Source organism: Pelmatolapia mariae, linkage group LG7, assembly GCF_036321145.2.
Source record: "Pelmatolapia mariae isolate MD_Pm_ZW linkage group LG7, Pm_UMD_F_2, whole genome shotgun sequence".
Taxonomy (NCBI): Eukaryota; Metazoa; Chordata; class Actinopteri; order Cichliformes; family Cichlidae; genus Pelmatolapia; species Pelmatolapia mariae.
The window spans coordinates 49,784,520-49,806,908 of record NC_086233.1 but is presented as its reverse complement, the minus strand read 5'-3'; the positions used below and the strand labels follow the sequence as shown (position 1 = coordinate 49,806,908).

The 22,389-nt window shown below is 40.5% G+C and overlaps 1 protein-coding gene across 1 annotated transcript; it reads left to right on the top strand.

Moving 5' to 3' along the window:
* Positions 1 to 788: 788 nt before the first annotated feature.
* duox (dual oxidase) lies at positions 789 to 16,436 on the top strand. The gene is made up of 33 exons (XM_063481056.1): positions 789 to 855; positions 945 to 1,028; positions 1,112 to 1,276; positions 1,983 to 2,170; positions 2,330 to 2,525; positions 4,251 to 4,417; positions 4,769 to 4,832; positions 5,202 to 5,298; positions 5,514 to 5,604; positions 6,711 to 6,813; positions 6,890 to 7,062; positions 7,144 to 7,319; positions 7,443 to 7,561; positions 7,655 to 7,792; positions 7,878 to 7,991; positions 8,357 to 8,559; positions 8,787 to 8,972; positions 9,210 to 9,435; positions 10,781 to 10,874; positions 10,960 to 11,135; positions 11,215 to 11,284; positions 11,422 to 11,460; positions 12,468 to 12,646; positions 12,743 to 12,973; positions 13,065 to 13,164; positions 13,245 to 13,294; positions 13,385 to 13,512; positions 13,596 to 13,749; positions 13,901 to 14,133; positions 14,215 to 14,373; positions 14,449 to 14,604; positions 15,930 to 16,058; positions 16,143 to 16,436. The coding sequence occupies exons 1-33, from the start codon at positions 789 to 791 to the stop codon at positions 16,263 to 16,265; spliced, it is 4,578 nt and encodes a 1,525-aa protein (XP_063337126.1). The 3' UTR covers positions 16,266 to 16,436.
* The last annotated feature ends 5,953 nt before the right edge of the window (positions 16,437 to 22,389 follow it).

The window sequence follows — 22,389 nt, the reverse complement described above, 5'->3', positions numbered from 1 at the left end:
AATGTAAATCACTGCTCTTCTCTTTGCTCCATCCTGATTTTAGTGTCTTCAATTACACCTTAAATAATCATAATAATAATGACAAAAACTCAATGAAACTATTGTATAGAAATAAGACAAACTATCTTACCTTAAAGTTAAGTCAGTGATCACTGAAGGAGAAGGAAGTTAAGTGTGAAGGTTGAAGAAGCATACACTTCTTTTATACCAGCAGGGCCCCCCCTTGTTTCACCAGGGAGGAGGATGCATTAACTGGAATACTGCGGAAAAGAGGTGTGATCCAGGAATGATGGCCATTCCCATTTGGGAAACAGGTCACATTCAGTTTGTGATAAGCTGTGCAGCACATTTAAACTTTAGTATTGCACCATCCCTCCGCAGCACCTGTGCTACTGAACTATTCTGCTCAACACTTCAACCTCTGCAGTAGGTGAGAATCAACTACTTGCTCATCTTCAGTCAGATACTAAGAGATAAAAGACACGTTTTCTTTGGACTAGAGTTAAATAGACATTAAATACATGTTGAATGGTACTGTCGTGATGAAGCGGTGCAGTTTAGGTTTTTATCAAGTTTTGCTGTTTGTTTGAAAAACTAGAGCGCAGTCGAGTTAAAAGTGGAGGAATTTTCTTCTTTCTGTTAAAGCAGCCTTGTTTAAAAACTAGCCTCTATTACATGTTGATAAGGATATAAAAGGAAATATAAGTTACCTTCACTCCGTCTTCACTTCTCAGTACTCAACTACTCCTCTTGGCCGAATCCTGCGCTGAGGAGCACCTCTCGCATCAATGGATTTGCGTAAATGGGTTTGGAGTGTGTGTGCTGCGTTTGGCTTGGTGCTCACTGTTAGTGAACGTAAGTAGAAAGCAAAGACTGTGTTTTCAGACTCTTTTAACTTTGTTAATGTAAAATAAATTCCAATTTGCTCGACATGTACCGAACAGGTTCGCACTGTGAGATAACCTGGGAGGTTCCTCGCTTTGACGGCTGGTACAACAGTCTGGGATATCCCCGACGCGGAGCTGTCGGTAAGTCACGGAGTTGCTCAAGTGTGCAGCCGCGGTGAACTCTGCAAACTCTACATCACCGCGCTGTGCTTGTGCTCGCGCAGGTACTCATCTGATGCGCCTCGTGCCCGCGCATTACTGGGACGGAGTCTACCATCCTGTCCAGGAGCCGCTGCTTCCAAACCCCCGCAGACTGAGTAGGCTGCTGGCGGAGGGGCCCTCGGGTCTCCCCTCCACACGCAACCAGACCGTGCTCTCGCTTTTCTTTGGTAAATATAAAGCTATATAAATAATGTAAAATAAAATGGTTCGCTGAGCAAAAGAAGGATACAAAGCACAGATATTACTGACACTGAAACATGGCACGCCTAGAATCCTGACTGGAAATTTACTCGTGCACCTTCAAGGGGGAAACTTTTTAAAAACGTAATTTAGGGCAAATACAGCAAACCTTTCACGCATTATGAAGGTCGGATTTGATTGGTGTTTCAGTGTGTGTAGTTTTACGTCTTGTTGACTCTGAAATTAATGTTAATTTAGATCATCCTTCAAAATAAGAGTTCGGAGGCGTTACCAAGATGTCTGCTGAGATAGTGGTGTGCGATACTTCAATTTCGGGTCGGGAAATTGATAACAATTAAATGCATGGCTAGTGTCGCCTATACCAATAACAATACCGATACTTTTATAAAGGCAGCTTATCTAGGGGAGAGGTGTGTGACATGGTTCACCGGATGAATCATCATAAATCATCATAAATGTGCAAATTCTGGACACATTTTAATGACCACTGAATCACTGTGAACTTTCCACAGTACTTAGTTAACACAACAAAAAAACGCTTTCAGCTTTTCCCTTATTGGACACGTTTAATAAGTTTTACTCTCATCTGAGCGCCTGGTTCACTCTGACAACTGCTAATATATGTAGTACAGTATATAGCAGGTAAAGGAAGTTATTTTCCATTTTTTTCAGGTTATCATGTTACATTTGAAATTTTTGACTCAAGAACTCCTGGTTGCCCACCTGAGTTCATGCACATCCCAGTCCCAAAAGGTGACCCTGTCTTTGACCCTACCGCCTCCGGGAAAGTCCTCCTGCCCTTCCAAAGAGGACCGTGGGACAAAGAGTCAGGACAGAGTCCCAGTAATCCTCGCATACAGGTACAAATTCAATCGTGAACATTGTAAACTAGTGTTGCGTCTAAGGTCCTGCTGCAGTCTTCAGAGTAAATGTGTCTCTGTGCAAACAGCTGCGTGGGCAGTTTTATAGAGAAATGTTTTTTCCTGACTTGTATGTGACATACACACTATACAATACAGGTCAACTTGGTGACCGCCTGGATAGATGGTAGCTCCATTTATGGCCCCTCCACTTCCTGGTCCGACTCCCTGAGAAGCTTCTCTGGAGGCCTCCTCACTTCAGGCTCTGAGTGGAACATGCCCAGCAAAGGAGGGCGCCAGATGTGGAGCACTGCTGATCCCTCTACAAGAGAAGCTGGAGCACAAGGCCTTTATGGTGAAAAAACAAAGTTTTGATAATGTCAAACACTAATTTCCCATTCGACAAGATCACTAAATATAAATATAAATAATATAAAAAAGTAACAAAATTAACCCTCTTATATGTAATTATAATAGTTACATGTAGGAGGACATATAACATGTAGGGAATAGCTTTTTTAAAACGTAATTATTTTCTATAAATGGAGTTTGGGAAGCCCACACAAGTAGTATTATTTTACATTTTTTAAATCTTAATGTTGTTTGCAAGAGATGACATTTAGTGTGCCAAAACTTAACAATGCAGTTGCCTATTATCTGAATATTTTCTTCTCCTTAAAAAAAGTAAGAGGAAGTCATTAGATATCGAGACTGATACTGAGGTTTTTCACATACACTATATGGAAAATATTGGGCCACACCTCTTAAATTCAGGTGTTTTTATTCAATTCAATTCAGTTTTATTTATATAGTGCCATATCACAAAAACAGTCATCTCATGGTGCTTTATATTGTGAGGTAAAGACCCTAGAATGATAGAGAGAAAATCCCAATACTCAAATGACCCACTTTAAAAACGCACTTGGTGACAGTGGGAAGGAAAAACTCGCTTTTAACAGGAAGAAACCACCAGCGGAAACAGGCTCAGGGAAGGGTAGTGATCTGCCACAGCCAGTTGGGGGTGATGAGAGGGAGACAGGATGACACTGTTATCACCACAGGTGTATAAAATCAAGCACCAGTCATGGAGTCAGCCTTTGTAGACAGTTGTGTAAGATTGGGTCATTCTGAAGAGCTCACTGGATTTGAGTGTGATACTATAGCAGGTTGTCACCATTGCAACAAATTAGGTTGTGAAATTTCTTCCCTGTAGATCTAAGTTCAAGCATTTAGGAACCATAGCAACACAAAGCGGCAGACCGTGTAAAGTTACAGAGTTGCCAAGTGAGGCAGTTAGTGTGGACAAATTGCCAACACTCTGCTGGCTCAATAACTGCAGAAGTCTAAACCTCCTCTGCATTAACATCAGCACAAGAATGGTGAGCTGGGAACTTCATGCCATGGGTTTCCATGGTCGAGCAGCCCCTCTAAGTTAAAATTGCAGGTGCCTCAGTACTTTTGGCCACACAGTGTATATGTTTTCGTTTTGTAAGCGTCACTAAATCATTGTGATTGCACATTATATATGTCCAAATCACATAACTCTCTTTGCACGCTATGTAGTAATATCCACCCAATCAAGAAAACAAACACCAAAGAAATTTATGCAAATACTTCTTCACCCTCAGTCTGTGTTACAGTCTGCCAGGGTGAGTCAAGGGAGGCCCAGACTGACGTGGGTTATGACTCTGTAGTTGTTTTGTAAATGGCCTGTCACGCCAACCACAGTAAATCCCTTTCTTTATAGCAGAGAAGATGGCATACAGGTGTCATGAAACCAGTGTTTTTGTTGGCTGTCTGGGGAGGATCTTCTCCTTTTGTCACCACTCTGTTGTCACGTCCTTAAAAACAAGTAGCTAAATTATCGTTCTATTAGTGGTCAGAGATCTTGAAAAATCAACACAAAATGAAATGGACACTTGGCTAAAGATGCATGGAATATTAATGATCGTTGGGTTGATTTTTATTTTAAAATATTAACTGTAAAGGCAATTTCTGTATATTGTGTTGTGATAATAATGCCAAATGAGATGATGGCAGAGGAGAATTTGCTAGATTTTCTGTCTTCTTTTCTGCCCAGAGTTGGGAAATGCCTGGGCTAACGAGAACGTGTTCACAGCAGCAGAGGGGATTATCTGGTTTCGGTACCACAATCATATCGCCTCCAAACTCCACAACAATCACCCAGAGTGGTCAGACGAGGAGCTGTTTCAAAACGCCAGGAAGACCGTTGTGGCCACATTCCAGGTAGATGGAAAAGTCTCCACGTAATCCTCTCGCTGCACAGATGCTGATTTAATTTGCACTCTTGAGAGAAGAAGGTTGCATCAATGCTAGGTGGTCGTTAAAGGCGACTGCATCATCCCTCACTCATTTGATTAGCACTTCTGCTCCCTGCGCAAGCTGTCATGAACCGCAGTGACCATGTCTTGATGTTTTTAGTTGTTTTTAGAACAATAGATCATTCACCCGCAATTAATTATTTTTAAAATGTAAGCTACTGGATTCATTATCACATCAATCTACTGCGTTATGCCTGGTTCATACACAGTTTAAACATAAAAAACTGACTGTTTTTCCTGCCTTGTTTCCACACAGAATATTGCTCTCTATGAATGGCTGCCTGCGTACCTTAATGGCAAAAAGCTTCCTCCCTACCCAGGTAAGAATCAGCCAAAGTGCTTTTGCATGTAGAAGCAGGGAAGAACAGGTCATGCACCGGTGACCACAAGCCGTGGTGAGGTGAGCCATCGGTGGTGGAGTTTGACAAAAAGTGTGTGCCGTCAGCAAAGCATTAACCCGAGTCTTCTTCTTGTGCTGAATAAGCAGCCACGGCTGAAGAAAGTTAGAAGATAATGGTCAGATGATCCCATCACCTCAGTCACTTTTTCACTGTTTCTTCTATTCACTGCGTTTGTTGGCTCACTGCGGTAGAAGTTTGCATGCTTGAGGAGTAATTCTCACTCTGTTGTTGTTGTCACTCTCTTTTTTTCACTTTGTTTTTATTATGTTCTGACTTATATGTATGCAGGTTACCAGAAGTTTGTTGATCCAGGGATCTCGCCTGAGTTTCAGGCTGCTGCCATACGGTTTGGTATCACTATGGCTCCACCTGGTGTTTACATGAGGTAATGATTCTTTATTTCCTGGGACCACTGGGAACAGGGGGAATGGGGAACATGCCTCTCAAGTTTAAAGAAACATACCACTGCTTCCCATATTTCCTTTGGCGAGAAATAATAAAAGCTCAGTATCCTGCTGTGAATATTGTTAGACACCATGTAAAACCCTACATCTAGATGCCGTGAGAATAACTGTGCATTGTCGCTTTGTTTTCCTACAGAAACAGAACCTGCCATTTTCGGGAAATTATCAACATCGATGGGAGCACATCGCCAGCAATGCGCCTTTGTAACAGCTTTTGGAAACGTCACGTATGTTTTGTTTAGACTGCTGCATTTTATTAAGTTTGCTAGTGCACCACACGCTTCACCACCAGCTTTCTTTTTGATGTTCTTATTTGTATTAAAGATTTTTAGTGAGAGCAGGATCAAAGTAGTTGTTAATTTCTTTTTGTGGAAACACAGAAAGAGACAAATCCCAAGAATGACTGAAAAGATATTTAATCAGTTCAGTTTTATGTAAATGCTGCCAGTTCACCGTAAGAGTTTTATCAAGGTGATTTGAAAAGGCAAAGAGTGTACAGTATTAATGACAGAACCCCAGTAATCAAACAGCGTGAGGAAGCACTTGGTGACAGTGTGGAAGAAGAACTCCATTTTGGCTTTTGCCATTGTAACCTGGACGTGACGTGTGTCCCTCTGTCTTAATAAAGTGATCTACACTGCTGGCACCAAGTATATTATCTACAATATCTGAATCTAGGGCTTGTATCAAGAATCTTAGACCTAGGACCTTCCAGTTTAGAATTATCACAGATTTACTCAGATTCACGCTCACTGATCTACTAGGTTTGGGAAGGAGACTGGCAGCAGGAAACTCTGTAGGAGTAAATAAGACCTCCAACACACACAACACACAGGACCGCAGGTTTATGAAACAGAAAATTAGCTTTATGTAAATGTCTTGTTCAGTTCCATTTGGCTTTTTGTTAAAGTAGGAATACTTTCAAGTAAAATAAACAACTCAAATATACCACAAAAATAATTTAAACAATCGAAATGAATGTAAAAACTAGAAAGAAATGAAATAGTTCAACACCCCAAACAAAAAGGAAAAGAAAGGAAAATGTGTTACCAATAGACTATTTATTGGATGTCAACCTTCAGTTTCTTATGATGTCAGTTTAATCAGTTATCAGTTTATCTTGGTCCAAGAACAAAAAACAACCCGAGTCTCTGAGTTTCACCATGACTGGTTAAAGGGTGATGGAAAGAGGGGAGAGAAAAGAAGAGCATAGAGAGGCATTTTTTTCTGTGTACAGTATTGTGCATGTGACAGAATTTAAAGCATGAACTACTATACTATGCACTTCCCATTCCTAGATTTTAAAATGTTTCTATCATTCATTTTTTTCCAGGACGTTAATATGAAGAAAAGCCAGGATGTAGATGACCTCCTCATGGGAATGGCCTCCCAGATTGCAGAGAGAGAAGATAATATTGTTGTGGAGGACTTGAGAGGTTTTTAGTCTTTCTTATTCACTACCCAATAAATAAATAAATATCCAGTGCTCTGATTTTATTTATACTTTGATAGATTTTATGTACGGACCATTGAGGTTCACCCGGACAGATCTGGTGGCTATGACCATCCAGCGAGGAAGAGACTTTGGTCTACGGAGTTATACTGAGATTAGAAAGGCTCTGGATTTGCCTCCTGTAAACAAATTTGAGGATATTAATCCTGAGCTCAACCACACCAACCCACAGGTACAAATCTGAAAACCAAACACACAGTAAAGAAAGTTGGGCATTAATCCTGGGAATTAAACGTGTGTGTTGTTGCAACAGTTGCTCCGCGACATTGCAGAACTGTATAATGGAGACATCTCAAAGCTGGAGCTCTTCCCTGGAGGACTGCTGGAAACTCTTGATGGGCCGGGTCCTGTTTTCTCCGCTATTGTGCTGGATCAGTTTGAGCGTATAAGAAATGGAGACCGCTTTTGGTTTGAGAATAAGCAGAATGGGTAATTTCAGTTTCCTCATACAGTAGAAAGAGAATATTTTATCCTTTACATTTACAAACTTCTGAACAGAAAACTCACTGTATTTGAGTTAGTCGTCTCAGTGTTTTTTTCTTGGGGTTCCAGTTTGTTTACGGATAAGGAGATCCAAGCGATTCGCAGTGTGACGTATCGTGACGTCCTTATTGCGGTGACAAGTGCAGAGGCCTCACATATACAGAATAACGTATTCTTCTGGAAGGCTGGTACAAATAAATTAAGTCTATAATCAAAAAGTTTCAGTTTTATATATAAATATGTCCTTTAAAAATAAAAAAAGCTCTCTTTGTTGTCATTAGGTGACCCCTGCCCTCAACCCACACAGCTAAATGCATCAATGCTCCATTCTTGCACTAATGCCACAAAACTTGATTACTTTGATGGGAGCAGGGCTGGCTTTGGGATATTTGTTATTGTCATGTTCCTTTTCCCTGTTGGTAAGTATCGTCACGGTCTCGCTATCTTCTTGCCTGGCAAAAACGCCGATTTGATTGTGAAGCATTTGATTGTTTTCCTTTACAGTGAGTTTTCTGGTGGCCTCTATGGTGGCGTATCTAAGAAAGTATCGCTACAGGAAGTTCCAAAGAAGAAGGAAAGCTGGTGACAGAACAGATGAGCCGGCTGTGGGACTCAGTGGTATGAAATCAAAATAAGATTTAAAAGGAAAAGCTTCAAATGTTATTTATTTGCAGTGTCCATTGTTGGGTTAGATCAATGTCAGTTTATGTCATCAGCTATGATTTATGTCTCATTAAAAAAATGAGCCAGTCGTGTGAATATAACTGTAAAAATATGTCATCTAATAATATTAATGAAACTAAGGATATAGTTGACCTTAAACCTACTAGAAACAAGAAAAGCTGGAGATGGTTAAAGAAGACAAAGTGGTAACCAAAATGGATTTTTTTTAGTTTTTCTCTGCTTCATGTTCTTTTAGACTCCTCCATATTTTATCCAGAAAGCTATCACAACCTTCATCTCATTCTGCTTATGTTCTCTAGCATACGAGTGGCAGGGTCATAAAAAACAGTTGCAGCCCGTCAGCGTGGAGATCGATGAGAAGCGGAGGCTGCAGGTCTGTGACAGATCTGGAACTGCTCACCGCTGCATCAGTCTGCGCAATCAGGACTACCTAGATGTCGTTCTCTCCAACGACTGTCAGCAGAAGGCTTTGCTGCTCAAAGTGCCAAAAGAGTATGACCTGGTGAGTACTGGGATAAGATGGTTTTAACCTATGGATACAGTTGTAATCAGATTACCAAAAACCCAGAAATGCCCCTGCAGCATCTGGTGCAGGCACCAACGTTCTCGCTGACAAAGTGATGCCCCCCTTTTTTTTCACCTCATCTGGTCCTAGATGCATGCATGCATCATTAAAATCCATTGCTTTTATCACCCTCTTCCTTTTTAAATAATGTTTTACACATTCAGGTGCTGTTTTTTGATGAAGAGAGCAAACGTATGGAATTTGTCAGGCAACTGCGCCCAGACGTGACAGACGTCAGGCCGGAGGTTAAAGTCAGAGAGATGAGGGAGAAGAGACTGCTGAAGGAGGCTTTGACCAGAGAGCAGAGGGCTCAGATTGTTGAAACTTTCATTCGCCATGCTTTCTCCAAGGTACAGTCACCTTCTGGATGTTTATGTCATTCTGTCTCCTCTCAACTGTGGTAGCAGCTTTGTGCTTAGCCGCAAAATGTCGTCAATTCTAGTTGAAGGTCAAATTAGACAGACCACAAACCAACAGAACTAATTGTTGGTCTTGATTGTGATCTCACCTGCCATGACATTATGCTGCTGACGTTTGTGATATTAGTAATGACACTATGGTGACATGTAATAACACTTCCCTCACAGGTCTTGGAAATAGAGAAGTGTGACGCCGGAGACATGAGTGGCATATCCCACAAGAAAGCCAGGGAGGTTCTCCAGTGTGAGCTGACGGCGTCGGAGTTTGCTGATGCACTTGGCCTCAAATCCGATTCCTTATTTGTGGACTCCATGTTTACACTAGCTGATAAAGATGGCAATGGCTACCTCTCCTTTCAAGAGTTTCTGGATGTTATTGTTATCTTTATGAAAGGTAAAACTGGTGACTTCAAAGTATGCTCTGCTTTTTAGCCACGGCTCTAAAAGTGCATCTACAATTTTAAATTCTTTTAATAGTAATTTAAAAAACAACAACAACAACTCCAAAACAACAAACAAGAATGGGTTTCCAGAATTTAAAGCATCATGAAAAACAGTCCAACTTCAAGTAAAAATGAAGAACATCAGTCACACACATGAAAGCAGTTACACTGTAGATACACTGCTCCAAAAAATAAAGCAACACATCTCATTTAGGAATGACAGGATGCCACATTGCATAATGAAATGAAAATGATCAACATACAGAGGGCTGAATTCAAAAACACCACAAAAATCAAAGTGAAAAATGATGAGGCAGGCTAGTCCAGTTTGCCAAGCAACTCAAAATGGTACTCAGTAGTTTGTATCGACGCTACCTGTTTGTGCCCATCACTGATAACATCGCATCATGTTCCTAATGAGATGACAGATGATGTCCTGGGGGATCTCCTCCCAGATTGACCAAGGCATCACTGAGCTCCTGGACAGTTTGAGGTGCAAACTGGTGTCCCAGAAGTGTTCTACTGGATTTAGCTCAGACAGTTAATGTGTGAACCTGCTCTCATCTGTGAAAGCACAGGCCAGCAGAGGTGGACCTGCCACTTCTGGTATTCTATGCCAACTGACAATCGGGCTCCACTGGCAGGAAGTGAACACGGGGGCCTGTGAGGATGTTGGGCCCTCAGATCACCCTCATGAAGTCTATATGTGATTGTTTGGACAGGGACGTTCACACCACTGGCCTGCTGGTTGTCATTTTCTTGCTCTGGCAGCGCTCATCCAGCTCCTCTTTGCACAAAGGAGCAGATACTGATCCCGCTGATGGGTTAAGAAACTTCTGTCCAGCTTTCTGCCCGTTTCCTGGCATCTCCTCCATTGTCTTGAGACTGTGCTGGGTGAAGTAGTAAACTTTCTAGTAACGGCACATATGTTGTCCTGGAGGAGCTGAACTACCTGTGCAACCTCTGTAGGGTTCAGGTATCGCCTCGTGCTACCAGTAGTTACACTGACTATAGCCAAATGCAAAAGTTGTGAATAAAAAGTCTGAAAACAACCCCCTAAATCATTCCTGTTTTGGGGGTTGTTTCATTGCTGCACCTCTGGTGCACCTGTTAACTCCAAAGGAACTGAAACTGATTAACAAGCCCCTCTGCTACTTAACTGACCAGATCAATATCCCAGAAGTTTAACTGACCTGATGCTGTACTTTGATTAAAAAGTCTTCCTTTAATTTTTTTTGTTTTGCTGGTTGATAGATGTCTAAATTCTGATGTCTGATGATATGTGTATGTGTTCAGGGTCTCCAGAGGAAAAATCCAAACTCATGTTTTCTATGAACGACATTGGCGAAACTGGTTTCTTATCAAAAGAAGAATTTGCCAGGATGCTCAGGTTTGGTCTTTCCCTTTTTTTATGAGTGCACCACATTTATTCTGTGTGTTTTATGGGTCATTTTCAACCTTTTGATGAATTGCAGGTCTTTCATAGAAATCTCCAACGGTGCTCTTTCAAAGAGTCAGGCAGAGGACGGCATCAAGGCCATGATGCAGGCCGCGGGCTTTGATGACAAGGAGAAAATCTCGTGGGAGGACTTTCATTTTCTGCTGCGGGATCACGAGAAGGAGCTGCAATTTGCTCAGCTCAATGTCAAAGGTTGGAGAAAGTTTTGTTTAAGAGCATCCTCCTTTTTCTGACCTTGTCTGATGCAGTTGTGTGTCTGGCATGTGCACAGGGATGGAGAAACAGGGGAAGAAGAAGCTGAGTCGAGACCAGAGAGTATCCTTCATTTGTCCGGCAAACAGGTGAGAAAACTGGATGTCATAACTCATTCACATCAAAAATGTTTGTAATACTTAAGACAAAAATCAGGGATTATTTATTTCTTTTATCCAGCTTGTATTTCTATGATGTTCAATATTGTTTTGCTTTTTTTCAGCAGTCACAAGACAGACGGACCAGAGATACGCAAACGGAAAAGGTATGGTTTCTTTAAGTTCTTTAAAGAATGAAAATTATGAATACCGAGAAAGACAAAAGTGTAACACAGCTTTAAATAAAACCATACTTGGTGTGTGAAGTGTATTTACAAGACAACCTAAATGCAAAACCAAAGGTGAGCCTTAATTAGGCTAATGAAGTTCAACACTCAAAGTAAACAAATAGAAAACAAACTAAAGGAAAATGGGGCAAAACTTAAAAAAAGGCACAAGCCTAAGTAGCAGAAGATGCCGTGAGTGACAAAGACAAGGCCCAATCACATTGAAGGACTGATGGACACACAGAATAAGTACACACTTGTGAGAGCAGCAGAGCAGACAACAACAAGGGAAGAGACAAAGACGGGAAGTGAAACCAAAAGAAGGCACACAAGAAAAGTAGTCTTCAAAGTAAGACGTGAAAAATTTTAAAGAGAGACATTGACTGCTTGTCACTGTGCTAACATGCCTCCTGGCTTCCTTCACTTGGATCCTTTCCTTGCATTTCAACTCCACTCAGCAAGCATGTGAAAGAAAGAAAGAAAGAAAGAAAGAAAGAAAGAAAGAAAGAAAGAAAGAAAGAAAGAAAGTTCAGTCCTTGCCAGTTGAATCCTTGCTTGTGTAGTGTTAGTCTTATACATCACTGAGGTGTGCCCTGCTGCACACCTGAATCACCTTTCAAATCGACAAGTAAACACAATGCCTGACAATGTAACTGTGTGTTGGTTGTAAAAATATAAAAACAAATTGCTGCTTTTTATGATGCTGCAACACTTTGAAGTTAGATTAACACACATACTTCAGTGTGCTAGATTAATGACGCACGTACTAGGTGGGGCAGTGGTTAGCAGTGTTGCCTCACAGCAGGAAACGTTCATATCCACCAGCCGGGTGGGACCTTTTTCTGCGGTGTTTGCATGTTTTCTGTTTTCTTTTTGCATCTGTTTTAACACTTAGATTGAGAAACAAGACATTTTGAATAAAATGTAACAGGTTCAACTGTTTTCAGGTTACACGTCCATACTCCAAATGTCTATGTGAAGCCAAAGCGCGAGAAGTACATAAAGAACCCGGTCCAGCAGAAAATCCAGCAGTTCAAACGTTTCGTTGAGAATTATCGCCGTCACATTGTGTGCTTCATCATCGTGTACGGCATCACAGCTGGTGTTGCACTTGAAAGATGTTACTGTGAGTGGAAATCTTCCTTGTGTGTCCCCACTGCATCACGACCCAGTAGCATGTTCCTTCCCCCCCATCTAATCTGAATACAATTACTGTGCGCAGACTATGGCTTGCAGGCTGTATCTACAGGTGTCCCCGAGACATCCATGGTGGGTATCATCGTGTCCCGTGGTTCAGCCGCTGCCATCTCCTTTCTGTTTCCTTACATGCTTCTCACCGTGTGTCGCAACCTCATCACGCTCGGCCGAGAGACCTTCCTGAATCGATACATCCCCTTTGACGCTGCCATTGACTTTCATCGCTTTATGGCCATGAGTGCCATCATCCTCTCAAGTCGGTATTTCTGGGAAGGATGGTCAGGATTTGATGTTTGGTGATATAAATATTCGTGTCGTGCTCACTGGTGTCTGTGTTTTCATTACAGTTGTTCACAGTTTGGGCCACGTGGTCAACATCTACGTCTTCTCCGTCAGCGACCTTAACATCCTATCTTGTCTCTTCCCAAAAGTCGTATCAAACAACGGGTAAGACTTCAAATGAAACCTTAGATGTAGCAGATTTTGGAATTTTATCCCAGTTTATGTTTAGCGTGTTTTCCTTTTAGGTCTGAACTTCCTCCCAAGTGGTACTGGTGGTTCTTTCAAACTGTTCCAGGTATGCTATGAAACAGTTAATTACAGACATGCGGCAGTATTACTTTGTTAATAATTAATTTGCTTGCTCTGCATTTTTCTTTTCTTATAGGAATGACGGGGGTCTTGCTTCTCTTTGCGTTCGCATTTATGTACGTTTTTGCCTCACACTATTTCCGTCGCATCAGTTTTCGTGCATTTTGGATCACCCATTACCTCTATGTTGCTGTGTACATTCTTGTAAGTACTATTTGGGTTTAAAGCGCACAACTGAGGCAGTTTTGAACAGCGGTGTGATACCAGCTTTGGTTTTGTCCTGACAGACAGTTATTCATGGCAGTTTCGCTCTGCTTCAAGAGCCTCGTTTCCACATCTACCTCATCCCACCTGGCCTGCTCTTCCTCCTGGACAAACTAATCAGCCTGAGTAGGAAGAAGGTGGAGATCCCGGTTATCAGAGCTGAGCTGCTGCCATCAGGTGACCCTTTCGGGAGATTAAACATGGCTTTTCTCTATTAAATGGCTCATTGTTCTGTCTCGACCTGATTTCAATCTCTGGTAATGAAAATGTTGCATTGTCTTCACTGAAATCATGCAATGTGTTTGTGCATGACTTATCCTACCTGCAGGTGTGACACATCTGGAATTCAAGCGGCCACAGGGCTTTGTTTACCGTTCGGGCCAGTGGGTTCGCATAGCATGTCTGATGTTGGGCACGGATGAGTACCACCCATTCACTCTCACATCAGCTCCTCACGAAGAGACGTTGAGCCTGCACATCCGAGCTGTGGGGCCGTGGACCAGCCAGCTCAGAGAGCTCTACACCGAGGAAAACCTGCTGGAGCTTGGAGCTTTTCCAAAGGTAGGTTGTTTTTGCATGTGGTTTCATCTGAATCTCAATTATTTTCATGGCACTGGTATTCATCTTTCATTTCACCCTAAGCTGTACTTGGATGGACCTTTTGGCGAGGGCCATCAGGAGTGGATTGACTTTGAGGTGTCTGTTCTGGTGGGAGGAGGAATTGGAGTCACCCCGTTCACTTCAATTCTCAAAGACCTGGTGTTCAAGTCCTCTGTCAAGTCCAAGATTTTGTGCAAAAAAGTGAGTTGTGAATGAAACAACCTGAAACACATTTTATCTTGAAATTCTCCTGCTAACAGTCCTGTACTTTTTCAGGTTTACTTCATCTGGGTGACACGGACACAGCGTCAGTTTGAGTGGGTGTCAGACATCATCCGGGAGGTGGAAGAAATGGACACTCAGGATCTGGTGTCGGTCCACATTTATATCACTCAGGTGGCTGAAAAGTTCGACCTGCGCACGACCATGCTGGTGAGATCTGCAGTCACCATTTCAAAGTATCACATGAAATAGAGAGTGTAGTGAAATGTATTTAAACTTTTATCAAACAATTAAATCAATATTTGCATTAAAGGGATTGTTTAGGACAGTGGTGTTCAAACCCAGGCCTCGAGGGCCGGTGTCCTGCAGGTTGTAGATGTGTCTTTGATCCATCACAGCTGATTTAAAGGGCTAAATGACCTCCTCAACATGTCTTGAAGTTCTCCAGAGGCCTGGTAATGAACTAATCATTTGATTCAGGTGTGTTGACCCAGGGTGAGCTCTAAAACCTGCAGGACACCGGCCCTCAAGGCCTGTGGTTGGCCAAACCTGTTTTAGGATATCAAATGCCTTGATGAGAGTTAGATGACAAGATTCATGTCACTCACCTTCTAAAAAGGAAGCTAACCTGTGCAAAACATCTGTAAAGCTGGCTATTAAACACATTATGTCTTATTTGTCTATTTTTTATAAAACCTTTACTTTGCTGATTTCTTAGCAGAATCGCTTTTATGGGCAGGATTAGAATTTGCTTTGTTCCTATTGAACAGTCAGAGCAAGTGCTCCTTTGAAACCACTTTTTACTGGTCAAACAAGTAGGATAGAGCACATGACCGAGTTTCAGGGGCTGTATTCTCTGGTTTCCAGACTTTTAGCTGAAGTTTTGAGTCATCCATTAATTAGAAAGCTCCTCCATTTAACATGTCAAAAAGTGTCCTTAGGCAATATACCGGTGCCCTCGATGCATCTCTTAGAGTGTGAAAAATGATATTATGCATAGCGTATAGATCTGTTTGAATCCCACTAGTAGCATGCAAAAGTATGCAAATTTATTGTAATTACCCAAACCGCTATCAATCTTCCCATGTGAGGAAAGTTAATAAGTGGGCTAACATTAAACAACCAGAGACTTAGTGTTTTAATGGTCACGGGTCACAAAACTAGAGAACCAAAGAAAACAAGATTAACAACCAAACAGAAACATAAAGTGAGTAGTATCCCTGAACCTGGTGCGTGTTTCTGTAAACATGTAAGACTGACATCTTGCTTAGTTTTCAGAGTTTGGTGAGTGTCTTAAACAGCAAGATACTACAGGACTGCTGCAATCAGTGTAGAAAACAAAAAAACAAGCTACAATGAACCTGTAATTGAAAGCTCCACTAGAATGAGACACAGGAAGGCTGCTGAGACTGAATCCCAGCTGCCCTGAAAGGCAGTCTAACGACACTTTTAAAGCAAATGAAGTGATAACTCTTGTCAGGATTCACATGAGTACTGTACTCACTACTTGAATTTCCCCATCTTTGTGTGTGCAGTACGTGTGCGAGCGCCATTTTCAAAAAGTGTGGAACCGCAGCCTCTTCACCGGCCTCAGGTCCGTCACCCACTTTGGCCGCCCGCCCTTCGTCTCCTTTTTTAGCTCCCTGCAGGAGGTTCATCCAGAGGTCAGGCCTTCATCCGTCCTTATTTACACGACGGACGACATGAGTGGATTATTCTAACGTCTGAATTTGTGTCATTTTCTTTAGGTGGGTAAAATTGGTGTGTTCAGCTGTGGTCCTCCAGGACTGACCAAAAATGTGGAGAAAGCTTGCCAGCAGATGAACAAGAGGGATCAGGCCCATTTCATACATCACTATGAAAACTTCTAACTTATTTACAGAAAGAACAAAACTAGCCATGTTTATGTGGTAAGAATCGTAGAGCCATTTTGGTAGACTTTAGTTTTTATTTTAATTACTTGAATTACTTGAAGAATACCACCTGATATATTTTAATCCAATCATGAACGTCATTGTAAATTAGAATCAATAATGGTATATCTTGTGAGAAATAATGCACCTTTAATTTGTCAAATCATTTTTATTCATTGTGAATCTTGTGAGTGTTTTTATCTGCAGTGTACGGCTGGTTTTATATTGTTGATTTCTTGCTTTATTGTATCTGTATAACTTTGAGAAATAAACAAACATTTTACATTAAAAATCTGGAGGGTTTTGTGCTGCTTTTGGCTCCTTCTGCAAGCTTTTGGACTAAACATTCACTTCAATAACCAAAACTCCTAAAATGGATTTGCTGGTTGAGTGGTAAGCCAGACAAGCCTCGCTGCACTAAACAGTGGATTGCATTTATTGGTTTGCTTATCAAACACACTTAAGATCAGATGGGTGTATGCACGGGTATCATAAAGTTCTAGTTTAACTTTAAGCACGAGATACAAGCTGACGTGACCACAGAAGCACTTAAAAGTATTTTGCACTGGTAAATTTTTTACTTGGCTGGCACAGGTGGTAGGAAAACACAGAGGATTTACTGTAGCTGTGTGTGTTGATTAGCTAAACCCCTCTGCTGGTGCATAACAGTAAAGAATATTTCACCAAGGCTCTGAAGCATGACTGGGTCTAATGATTACTGTTCTTCACCTTGCACACAGTTTCACAAATTGACACTACTGTCCAGCTTGATGCATCTGATCTGATAGACACTGAGAAGCTTCACTGGAGCAGCTTAGGTGAAAGGCCTTAAGAGTTTCTGAGCAGCACTAATGAGGAAGACATGGTCTTTGAAGTAATATGGATTTTGTGCCTCTGGGTCAATTTTATTTCAAAGCAGTTCATAACAACAGTTGTCCTGAGGTGCTTTTTGTTTTAAGGTAAAGACTGTAATTTTAGGGGGACAACCCCAACTGTCAGACCATTTACCATTTGGCAAAGGTGAGAAGGAAGAACTCCTTTTTCTTTTAAATGTTTATTTATAAAATTCAGAAAGAACTCCTTTTTAACAGGAGAAAACTTCCAGGAGAAGCAGGCTCGGGGTTATTCAAATACACCAGTTGGTGGGTTAGTCTTAAGAAAGAAAAGGAGAGCAGAGAGACAAAAAGTTAGTGACACACAAAAGTGGCGCATAACCACACAGGGAGTCAAGAGAGAAAATGCTAAGTGCATTGTTGGGAAAGTAGTGCAACAGCCTGAGACTACTGCAGCATGCCTAAGGCAAGGTTCAGGGTCACTGGATCCTGGAACTGTAAGGTTTAACAGAAAAAAGAAAATTTAAACTTTAATCCTTAAAGTAGAGACAGTGTCTGTGTTACCTGAGCCCAGAGTGGAAGCTGGTTGCATAGTAGAGTCACCTGAAAGAATCAGCCTCCCAGTCTCTAAGAAGCACAAGTAAGCCACAGTGAAGGTAATCTAAGAGCAAAGATATGTATTGGGATTATATGGCACTTCACAGGCCTGACAAGGATTTGATAAACATCTTTACTGAGACTGTGGATGACTACAACACTGCAGGTCAACTGATTTCAAAAGGTTCAGAGTTTTTATTGTGACACCTACTAATCTTATGTTGCCATATTTAGAGTACTGTGTGGAAGTCTGGCGTAATCAGTGTTGGGCAAGTTACTTTGAAAAAGTAATTCAATTATAGTTACTAGTTACTTCTTCAAAAAAGTAACTGAGTTAGTAATGCCGTTACTTGTAACGCCGTTATTCCCATCACTGGGCGTAATACATATGAAACTTTACTTCAACTATTACGTAAACTTTAGAAAAAAAGCAATCAGGATCATGTATCAAGCCAGAATTTAGAAACCACACTAACACTTTATTTTCAAAGTCAAAAATCTTGAAGTTCATGGAACTCAGAAAATAAATTAAAATTTAAATTAAATTAAAGAAAGAAGAAAAGAAAATTAAATTAAATGCTGATATAATTGACCATTTTATATCTGAATTATATCCATAATTCTATTTATATTTATACATAGAGTTTTCCTTTCTTTTGATGATTGAGTTATTTCATGTCATTTAGATTTTGGTTATTTTGTTTGCACACGTGCACGCGCATGCGTGTGTGTGTGTGTGTGTGTGTGTGTGCGTGCAGAAATCTCTGTATGTGCATGTCAATCAATCATTGATTGTATGTGCATATGTGAGTATATTGGTTTGTTTATTTTATATGTCTGAAATAGTTGTCATCATCATTCTCATCATCTCATCTCTGACATCTGCTCTCCGTGCAATAATGCTTAAAAAGACTAAAATTAGCAAATGAATAGAATCTAAACTAAAACTAAACATTTTCAAACCATGAAACCTGCACTGGAGACTAATGGAAATGAAACTGAGATTGAAACTAAACGTCAAAATAAAATAAAATAAAAGTTCACACTGATTAGAAAATGCAAAAGCCACAATAACTCGGTCACTGGCTTCCTTGGGAGATAAAAGGTTATCTAAAAAAATCATTTGGAAGTTTATTGTGCCAATCAGGAGACCAGGAAGCAAAGTTTCATTGCTGGGAAAGTGTTTGCAAGATGCAGTATATAAATTCTTACTTGGAAAAACCTGTAGAGACTAATATGAGAAATAAAAGGTGAACATTTCCTTGTTTTTATAATGTGTAAAGATCACATGAGTCATTACTCAGTGTCACAAAGAGCATCTCACGCTATTAGAATTATTCTGTAGAACAAAGGTGACACAGGATATGGTCATTCTTTCTTAGATCACCTCTTACACGTTGTGCTGTTTACTCTTCCATATCAGCACCTATCAGCATCTTTAATGCAGTGGCTCAATTTTCCTACTGCTGACTATAATGTAATTTATTTGAGTTACTTTGATACATTTCCCTGTTCTCTGAAATAGTTACAGTAAGAAATACCATAAGCATGGTTACAACTGTTGTTGTACTCTAAGACCGCTGGCTTACAGTACAACTTCCATAAACATCCCAAGGATGTGCCACACCCTTAATTTATCATCATGCCTTTGTCACCTACATTCATTCATTTTAAAATTTCAAAATTTAGTTTCACGGTGCGGTGCGCTGGAGTGTTTAGATTTCAGGACCCAGATGCAGATGCAGAGAGAGAGGCGTTGCAGGAGACGTGACGTGACTTTAACAAAAGGCGAACTTTATTTAGCTGATTGCAAGCAAAACATGAAACTACGAAAGCAAAGAAGACTGAACACTGTGCAACTAAAGACTATGAAACTCAGTGTGAAAAAACCATGAACACTGAGTAACTATGAACACAGTGAAAACAAAAACCTATGACTGAGGGATAACAGACGACGCAAACCTGAACACAGGAAGACTGAGGACATAAATACACACACGAGGTGGTCAGGGGAAGTGGAGACACATGAGGACACAAACAAAGAAAACTTGGACATAAAACATGACAGGAAAACTTAACACAGGGATGAGACAAATGAGGAGCTTGATAAATCATGAACTAAAACTGTAACCTAGGCAGGACAGAATGTAACTAGATAAACTGAAATGAAACTAAACTCAAACAAATAACAAAAACATCAAGAACCTCAGAACACTGGACCATGACATTTAGGACTGGGGAGAATATCAAAACGACATGTCTCAGCAGCAATGTAACTTTTAAAACCTTTCTAACATATACTTCTGCAAATCTTTCTCCCAGTATAGTCAGTATGCATTCGGTTCAACACACCAACACAAACAAAGCGCCTGCACAAATGCAGTGTACTTAGATTTGTTACATTACAACTGGAAAATGTGTTTTTGGTGGCCAAAATGACCAAATGTCAAATGTCAGACACACTGTATGATTTTGATAACTAGTCGTTACAAATATTTCCAGTATGATTTTGTCCTCTTTTCCTCAGAAATTCTCAATTGTTTTATTTTGCTTATCTTTAAGTGCATTTTCTCTGTCTGTTGCAATAATGTCAAACAGAGGTTGAGTCATGCAGTAAGTAGGGTTTTTTGGCTTGACTTTATGATAAAGATTCAGGAACAAAATATATAACAAATGAATACATGTCAGTGTGGGTCAGTACTGAGACAGTTGATAAAGGCACAACTATAGCCCAGAATTAGATTTTAAAAATTTCATTGTTAAATGTGTAATGGGAGCGCAAACAGAGAGCTGCGATTAAACATTAAGTATGCAGTAGAACATAATGTCACTGATAACTGATAAGCATTTTATTTGTAAATATTTAACAACAATGGGATGGCACAGTTGACACTGCTAGTTATTGCACATGCTTTAAAATGTATTTCTTTAAAAGAAAGACTCAGATCTGCAGAAATCAACTGATTGGAACTGATCCGACCTGCACGACACATTCACATTTACAAATGTATTTAAACTTTAAAACAGTGCCACTGTGGTAAATTCATTAAATTTGAAAGCAAAACTAATAGCTGGTCGTACTTTTTTCTTCATTATCAGTTAATAATTAGCTGCTGCCTTACTTACAGTATGCAAAAAAATATTTGGTTAGAAATTATATTTTTAAAGAACAAACCTCAGTTGTTCTCTTTGTGCATGACGTTGATCGGTAAAACATCACTATGATCAGGTTGCTTCATTTCATTTCAAGTTTTTATTTTATTATGTGTATTAATGTTTGGTAATGCATTTGGTCTGATGCTGAGGTTTCTTGATCTGTCTTACCAATGTGAGGATGTAAAGTAACCTTGAGTGTAAAAGCAAGAATTTAAGGGTGGACTTAAAAAATGTAAATACAAAGATCATATTCTGGACAAAAACATTTTCTGAGCTTTAGAAATCTGGCAAAAACTCTGGACTTGAGGTTTAAAATTTATGACAAAGCAATCAGTAAGCATGTGTTTGCCTATAATTCGTTCCTGCATGTCCTTTATTGATAAACATGCAAGTCTAAATAACTGCAAAACCCTTTTTAACCGGTTTATTTATTATTAGTATTATTGCAGATGTGGTGAAGTTGTGGTTGTGGAAAATCTGAGATCCTGCTGCTCTACAGTGGTCCTATTTTCTTTTTGCTAAAACAGCTGTGGTCTCGGTCACCTTGACATAGAAAATGCTGCTGTCAGAGGAACAAGGGAGACGAGGCATCTTTTAGAAAATAGGATCCAGGGCTGAAAGTACACTTAATGTCTTGAAGAGGTGTCATTTTATGTCTGAGGGAACATGCTCACCACTCTTTGAGTGTGTTTTTCTGCTATATATGATTTTGCAGGAATTATTTGAATACAGCAAACACTCAGTAAAAAACCAAAGTTGTTGAACATGGTCTGTGACCTTTGATGCACTGATGCAGACGTGTACACAGCCGTCTGACACCTTTCATCAATACCGGACATACAGTCATGCTTTTAGAAACAATAATAAACAACTGTTAGGCAAGAAGATAAGGAGCTTTGTGAAAATAGGCGCAGACAGACTTTGTCTACCTGTGCATTGTCACGTTTACTGGAAGGAGTGGACTCAGTAAACTCGGAAAGGTGAAAGTTCAGTGCGTCTATTTGCAGTCATCACCAGTTGTGCTATATACAGTGTACAAGGGGAAATTGGGCTCCAGGGATACAGGGGAAAAGGCATCAAAACATCGGACACTCATCAACTTATTTCTCTCTCAGGCGGGCTCAGCACACCCCAGGGCAGTAATCAAGGGAATATGTGTATGGTATGAAACACACACTAATTAAATTAAAGGCAAAACACAAACAGAAGCAGCCAGCACTTCACTAACTAGATCATTCAACAATCCAGCAAAGAATGACAGCCAGCCACTATCTGGTTTGTGGCTGCTGATGAGATAATTGGAGATAGGTGGGGGATTTCCATAGGTGTGTAGAGTCTAGAGCGGGAACCCACAATAAGTCCCACCCAGTAGTGTAGACAACAACATACAAACAGAAAGAGAAGTGGAGAAGAGAGAAGCAATAGAAGCAATAGAAACTGAAGCAGAGAGATAGAGAGAAAATAAAACCTGATCAGCCGGAAAAGACTGAGGGACC

Coding starts and splice junctions, on each gene's coding strand:
- duox (XM_063481056.1), top strand. CDS start 789: ATGGATTTGCGTAAATGGGTTTGGAGTGTGTGTGCTGCGTTTGGCTTG. Junction 2,526..4,250: donor TGGAGCACAAGGCCTTTATG/GTGAAAAAACAA, acceptor TTTTCTGCCCAG/AGTTGGGAAATGCCTGGGCT. Junction 8,560..8,786: donor TGCCAAAAGAGTATGACCTG/GTGAGTACTGGG, acceptor TTACACATTCAG/GTGCTGTTTTTTGATGAAGA.